The following is a 7,667-nucleotide window of genomic DNA, read 5'->3' on the forward strand; positions in this document are numbered from 1 at the left end:
GGTGGACGGGAGGTGTCCGAAAGTCATTCTCCCTCCCTCCCCCCTCCTCCTTCTACCATCCACCCTCTCCCCTAGATTTATTTAGAGAAGAAATTGGTGTTCAGGGAAAGTTATATGTCTGTTTGTTATTCTTATTAGGTACTTTATCTTTTCGAATAAAGTATTTTCGTTTTATTTTGACTCATAAAAAGTTGGAGCGACTTTTGAAGGTGAAAACAAAGGCTGCTCTTCAACTTATTTCTTCATTCATCTTTGTCCTTTAATTTTTTGTACCTGAATGACATTTACGTGTTTATGGTACTGAATATTTAAATATGACTACAACAATAGTATAGCTGGCAATATTGTCGTTATTGCTGTCTTGTGTGTGTCTCTACTACTAATAATGCTTGTAGAGCGTAGGTTGTGTTACTCCAAACAGCTATTGTTGAAGTGCAAAATACAGGATGTCCATAAAGTCCCAGTACCATTACAAGTATTCATTGCTCAGAATAGGTACTGGGACTTTATGGACACCTTGTATGTGGCCCTAGGTATACGTTTGTGCGTTTAAGTCGCAACAGAAATCCGTTGCAATTGGCCTCTTTATTTCACCGAAAATAAAAGATCTGGCCGTAAATCTTAAATAAAGTTTCCACCATTCTTAGCACGAATTGTTTCTGCTAAGCCTTCACTTCCTTTCCCGTGAAAAGCTTTCGCCACATTTTTCTATCCTTTCGGTTAATTCACAATCCGTTTTTAATATCGAGTCACAAAACCACACTTGTTCGCTCCCTCGCGCGAAGTTCCCGTCCGTAAGAAGTCTTCAGAAAGGCGATATATTAGAGAAAAAAAGAGGCTCCAAAAACAAAAACAGAATTCGTTGTTGCACTTGTGTCCCTCGGACTCGTTATTGTTATTGTTATGATTGTTATTGTGAGGGGGCGTTTTCCTCGCTCCTGACCGCATATACTGTAAGGGCAGCACAAGTGAATGTCATGGGAAAATCAGCCATTCCGTTTATAAACGAGAACTGACTGGGACCCGGGAATGAAGAGCTTGAGGAGCAATTGGCCATTGTGATATTTCTCTCTCTCTCTCTCTCTCTCTCTCTCTCTCTCTCTCTGCTCTTCTTTCCCCACGTCAGCCCCTTCTTTCTCTCCTTTCCACAATGGTCCTCACAGAGCAATTGTAACTATTTAATTGTCATAATGAGGCCGAAGAGGATATTGTCATAATGAAAAGGGGCCTTCAGAATCCTTCATTATTCTCTCTCTCTCTCTCTCTCTCTCTCTCTCTCTCTCTCTCTCTCTCTCTCTCTCTCTCTCTCTCTCTCTCTCTCTCTCTCTCTCTCTCTCTCACGAAGTTATTCGTGAATCGGGTTGGATCATTCCAATACCTTCAGTTGTCTTTAATACAAAAACTAGCTTTCTCCTTTTTCTTATTTCTTATTATCGCGATAAGAACAATCTCTCGAATTATCCCTCACTTGGATATTTGTCTTTCCTTTGTTTTCCCTCTTCTTACCCGAGTTGTGTATGAAGGGAAAAATTCCAGCACTGGCAACTATTTCGACCTTCAATTTCTAAATCATTTGAATGTGTCCGTATCTCTTTAGAAGTCCTTGAGCTAGAATAAAGGGGGCCATTATTATTATTATCATTATTTTTATTATTATTATTAATTCTCCTATTACACAAAATCTGTAGTTTATGCCGAGGTTGTTTCCGTACCATTCTCTCTCTCTCTCTCTCTCTCTCTCTCTCTCTCTTCTCGTTCGTGCTTTCCCACCCTCATTTCCCATTCATCTCTCCCATATCCCTGCTCCTCCCCCTTCCCCCATTATTCCCCATTCTTCCTACCCTTAACCAGTTTAGACACAATGGGGACACGGCTACAGTAGTGACCCTCGAAACACTCCGGAATATAAGAATGATTTTCGTTTCTGTTTCTGCCGAACTGAATATTCTCAACAGCCCTTTCATCATCACTCGTTTCGGTAATTACGTTCGCCCAAGAAGACTCTTTTAATGTATACTTTGTATATTTACTTCTCTCTCTCTCTCTCTCTCTCTCTCTCTCTCTCTCTCTCTCTCTCTCCTCTAATGTTTTTCTAATTCTCCACTTTCCTTTGCATTTCGTACCCGAGAGTGGGAGACGACTACGGTTCCTTAATGACGTTTGGGCATTTCCCCTCATTAGAATACGAGGGGCATGTTATACCCCTCCCTCCCGTCACCCCGTCCCCGTCGCCCGTATGCATAAATATACATACCCTGGAGTGCCCCGTTTGGAAGATGGCACCGATATATATATAGCTTTGTATTTTGATGTGTGCGGGGCTTCTGATCGATGTGGGCCGCTGTGATATTTGCGATACCCATCTGTGTTTTCAGGGTTGAGGGAAAGAGTTGTTTGTTTTGCCTGCGAGGGTAATTTGTAAGTTGAATTTTGAGTAAAATCCATCATTCTAAATGCTGAATTACTGGTTGATTTGTCTGAAGACTTTGCCTAGCGCCGCATTCTCTTAATAGAGGCGTTGATTTTAACCAAACGTCAGGATATGCCAAGGCAATTTAGAAGTGAGAACAAACAACAGCCTAGATTTGTTTAGCAGTGTCCAAATCTCCTCCTCCATGTTCCTCTCCCTCTTCTCTCATCGCTCTCTCGTCTCTCTCCCATCGTCTCTCTCCTCTCCCCCCTCAGCTCCCCCTCTCTCTCTCTCGAAATGAAATGTCCATGTGCCCAAATAAAGCTGCATTCTTAATCATTGTCAGGGATCATTTGAGAGATGAGTTTGACCTACAGTTTTGGGGGGTGACTCAAACGAAGTCCAAGCTAAGAGTGACCACAGCTGCATTGGGAGAATTTAGACCCATGCGGGAAGTACCTGACTCTTAGCACCATTTGTTTGGTTGTGTTTGTTTCGGTAGCTCTTCTTCTTCTTCTTCTTCTTCTTCTTCTTCTTCTTCTTCTTCTTTTTTTCTTCTTCTTCTTCTTCTTCTTCTTCTTCTTCGTCATCATTGCATTCTCTGTTCGCTGTTGCCCTCTTGCTTACCTGCCGCAATCTGGTTCTTCGGACGCACAGTATATTTCGCTTGTGGCAGATTATACGATTTAGTCGAGGTCCTTTTAGCCTTTGTCCTTCCCATTTGTATATATTCTCTCAAACATTAGCCTTTTAAGAGGCCATTCTCTCGGAGGACGTGGCCAGCTGGATTAGAGACATCCTAGCGGTTCCTTACGGTAGAGTTTCTTTGTTCAGAATGTTCAGTATTGATGTCCTTTGTCGTATTTCAACGGCAAAACAGATTCGACTAAGAGCTTGAGGTTGGGTACTTTTTTTCTCTCTTCAGTAAAGAAACTTGTTTGATGAAAATTCGATTTAAAGATAAATTACACATTCTTTTGTTAGATTAGGGACAAAATGTTATGTAGAGAGAGAGAGAGAGAGAGAGAGAGAGAGAGAGAGAGAGAGAACAAGTGACAATAGTGCCATTATCTCGTCTAACTATGTGCCAGGATGATAGACGCTAATGCTTCTAGTTCCCACCGACACCTCGACCTCCCCCCTCCTTCTCCCCCTCCATTCCCCTCATCAGTGTCTCCCTTCCCCCTCTCCCACAATTCCCCTACACCCCCAAAATCCCTCCTTTCCTTCTCTCTCTCTCTCTCTCTCTCTCTCTCTCTCTCTCTCCCCCCCCCCCCCCCCCGTTACTTTAACTGAGTCTCCTCGAATCTCTGTCCCTCAGGAATATATTTTCCTTTTGGTCGTAAATGTTTTTGTCTTTTCTCGAGTTTCCCTTGTTCCAGAGAGAGAGAGAGAGACAGACAGACGACAGACACAGACAGACAGAGACTTGGAATAATGGTTAAGCGCAATTGTGTGATCATACGTTCCTATGTTCGTGAAAAAAAAAAGAAACTTTGTAAAACTCCATTTTAGTTATACTATAGTGCTGTTAGTGTTTTTTTTTTTGTATGTATGTACACATAACTGATATATATATATATATATAAATAATTATATCTATTATATAATATATATATATAGATCATAATAGATAGTTTTATATACACGTGTGATACATGAGACCTTTTATTCTTTATCCATCAGACAGACACACACACACAAATACACAGGCTAAAGGATACAGACGAGTGGTCGGTGACTGGGAGTAAAGGTGTATGCAGTGGTTGTTTTATTGGGAGAAGGGAGGGGGAGAGGGAGGGGGAGGGAGGGGCCTGGGAATGTGGTGTTATCCTAAGTTGTCATGACAACTAAGTCAAAAAGGCGTCATCTGCTCGTACGGAGGTTTTTCTTTATTATGGATTTACGTCACCGCCTCGTATATTGGTTCTGTCTTTATCTTGATTTTCTCCCCGCCCTGTTTTGCCTTGAAATTTATTTGTTCGTCTCGTTGGGCTGTTGTTACCAGATGCGCATATAACGTCATGCGCGAGGTTTGAACAATATACGTTTCGTATGGGTTAGATATTTTTTTTTAACAAGTTCCTATATGTTTTCTATATGTTTTCTACAGCAACTCTGAATAGGTCGGCGAAGTCATTATAATTGTGAAAGTAAATCTAGTGATTTTAACAAATATGAAGAGGTATTACGTAGAGACACTCGGGGACTATAATGCAGGCCAGGCTAAACTCTAAGGTATCTGCACAATGAGTTCTGGTCACAATTCCTTCGGCTGACGCGACCAACATCTTTCAAGCGTCCTAGGGATTAGTTAATTGAATAGGATGAGATTTCACAGTCTTCACCATCATCATCATCATTATCATCATGTTTTTCTCAGCCCAAACCCCTAGTGGGGATCGCAGTTATTTAATGAAACTTTTCCAAGATGTTATCATGTCTCCTATACTCAGTCATCATAAACATATTATTATTATTATTATTATTATTATTATTATTATTATTATTATTATTATAATTATTATTGTTGTTGTTGTTGTTGTTGTTGTTGTTGTTGTTGTTGTTGTTCTAAGGGGTCCACAATAATAAAAAAAATTATTTTTTAAGAGTTCGTGTATGATTTAAAAACTCCTTATAAAGCTTTCGAACCCTTCCCTGGGTTCATCTTCAGTCCAAAGATGAACCCAGGGAAGGGTCCGAAAGCTTTATAAAGTGTTTTTAAATTATACGCGAACTCTTAACATCTTTTTCATTATTGTGGACCCCTTAGAACATTATATATCTCTCGTGATAGAGCGTTTTTCCATTTATTATTATTATTATTATTATTATTATTATTATTATTATTATTATTATTATTATTATTATTATTATTATTATTGGAAAAGTAAATCCACATAATATGTCTGTTTGATATTGTTATTTAGAATATAAAGCAGAAAGCTTTCGACGACCTGACAAGGAAGACCATGCAGGTCATCGAAAACTTTCTGCTTTGTATTTTAAATAAACAAGATCAAACAGACATATTATTGTGGATTTACTTTTCCATTTTATTGGTAGATCTGAAAGTAGTTCTTTTGTAATCTCGAAGAAGTCTTAGGGCCACGTTCTCTTTGAAGATTCCGATAAGCGTTTCCTCTGCTGGAGTGAGTGAGTGTGTGGCTGTCTGTGTTAACAACAGATAATCGCTCGTTATCGCGGCCTTTTGCGTCCACTCACTTTCTCTCAACAAAGATGTTATCAGTCGCTCTGTTGCACCATCCTCTCGCCGAATTAGCTATGAATATTTAAGTGGTTGTTTCGAGTTTCTGGTTTTTAATGTATTATTTAACTACTGAGGGTGTTGACTTTGCTCCTGGGAATGATACGCGATCCACAGGGGTGATGGTGATATAACTATAGTAATGGTAACTTAGTCAGTTAAACATTATAATTTTGAACGCAGCGCGAATGGTAATATTAAAGAAGGTATAATGACAACAGCACTGTAGCAACAATAAACGGGAACAATTAAACAATGGTATTATTTATAATGATGATGATTATCATAGTTAGCCACAAAGGATGGACAACAGATCGTTAAGATTTTGTTAGTCCTGAGATTAATGAAGAGAGTATCTTATACTGTAATATATATATATATATATATATATATATATATATATATATTATATATATATATATATATATGATATAAATATGTGTGTGACCGAAAGATCTCGATAGTTTTCCAGTTCGTTTTCGCTTTTTAATTTTCCTCCGTGGCATTTTATATGTATATGTATATATATATATATATATATATATATATATATATATATATATATATATATATATATATATATATATATATATATAATATATATATATATATATATATATATATGTGTGTGTGTGTTACAATAGTGTGTCTGATTATCTTTAATAATTCATGTACAGGATGTTTTTAAGAATCTTCATAGCTGACATAACAATCCTAATAAGTGTTCTTTGTTCTCATTGTGCAGATCCGAAACAGTGGTCTGAAGATCATGTCCGCCAGTGGCTGATGTGGGCCATCAAAGACTTCAGCCTCGAAGGTGTTTCCGTGCACGAGTTCCAGATGAAGGGGAGAGACCTGGTGGGGATGGGAAGGGAGTCCTTCCTAGCTCGCACGCCCCCCTTCATGGGCGATATCCTTTGGCAACACCTCGAATTCCTACAAAAAGGTGAGATTCTCCTCTTGCTAAGTTGCAGATGAATATGTTGGTCGGTAATTTATTGTATATATATATATATATATATATATATATATATATATATATATATATATGTGTGTGTGTGTGTGTGTGTGTGTGACTCTCTCTCTCTCTCTCTCTCTGAGCGCGCGCGCCTAACCAGGATACAACACAATTTAGATACGACTCATGGACTCAAATAAATAAGCGTGTATGATTATACATATTTATATATATGCATGTATATGTATGTATATGTACGTATGTATGCATGTATGCATATATGTATATTTTAGTCTACAAGTCCCATTTAGAATGTATTGTCTCCTGATTATATGTTGGTGAGAGAGAGAGAGAGAGAGAGAGAGAGAGAGAGAGAGAGAGAGAGAGAGAGAGACCCTTCGGGTGTTCTTTAAACAAATGGGTAAAACGAAAAGCTGACTATAGTTGTGCCTTTGTTGGTGTAAACAGCCCTGACATCGGCACCTTTTGATGTCCTATGCCAACATGGATAAAACAAACAAGGGCAAACAGACCGTTGATAAGAGAAACAGTTTTTCGATTTTTTTTTTTTTTCCTTTTTTTTGTCCATTGGTTAATCGGACATGAAGGCCAAAAAAAAGAGCAAATGGTGATTTTGAAAAAAAAGAGTAGCTTTCAAAACGTGCTTCGAGTTTTTAAGATAATACTTGAAAAGAGGAAAATTTTCCTCGCCATTGTGTTGATGTCTACTATTGGAAGTGACAGGTTTATCTCTCTCTCTCTCTCTCTTCTCTCTCTCTCTCTCTCTCTCTCTCTCTCTCTCTCTCTCTATATATATATATATATATATATATATATATATATATATATATATATATATATATATATATATATATATATATATATATATAGTGTCTTTATATCACTGGTCACCCGATACCTATCCTTACTTTGAAGTGTCCGATGCCACACATATCTCTCTGCCGCCAAGACCCCTCTCTTTATTGTCTCGAGAAAAACGTTGGGTCTTAGACATTTATTAATAATGTCAC

At 38.2% G+C, this 7,667-nt stretch overlaps 1 protein-coding gene across 7 annotated transcripts in view; it reads left to right on the plus strand.

The window, feature by feature from the left end:
- LOC135223790 (protein c-ets-1-A-like) overlaps window positions 1-7,667 on the plus strand; it is a 420,475-nt gene that overhangs the window by 381,781 nt on the left and 31,027 nt on the right. For all 7 annotated transcript variants that reach the window (XM_064262586.1, XM_064262584.1, XM_064262583.1 and 4 more), the window contains one exon: window positions 6,424-6,624. In XM_064262586.1, coding sequence (XP_064118656.1) covers window positions 6,424-6,624 — 201 coding nt within the window. The remainder of the gene's footprint in view (window positions 1-6,423; window positions 6,625-7,667) is intronic.

This window comes from Macrobrachium nipponense, chromosome 10 (assembly GCF_015104395.2).
Source record: "Macrobrachium nipponense isolate FS-2020 chromosome 10, ASM1510439v2, whole genome shotgun sequence".
In the NCBI taxonomy this organism is placed as follows: domain Eukaryota; kingdom Metazoa; phylum Arthropoda; class Malacostraca; order Decapoda; family Palaemonidae; genus Macrobrachium; species Macrobrachium nipponense.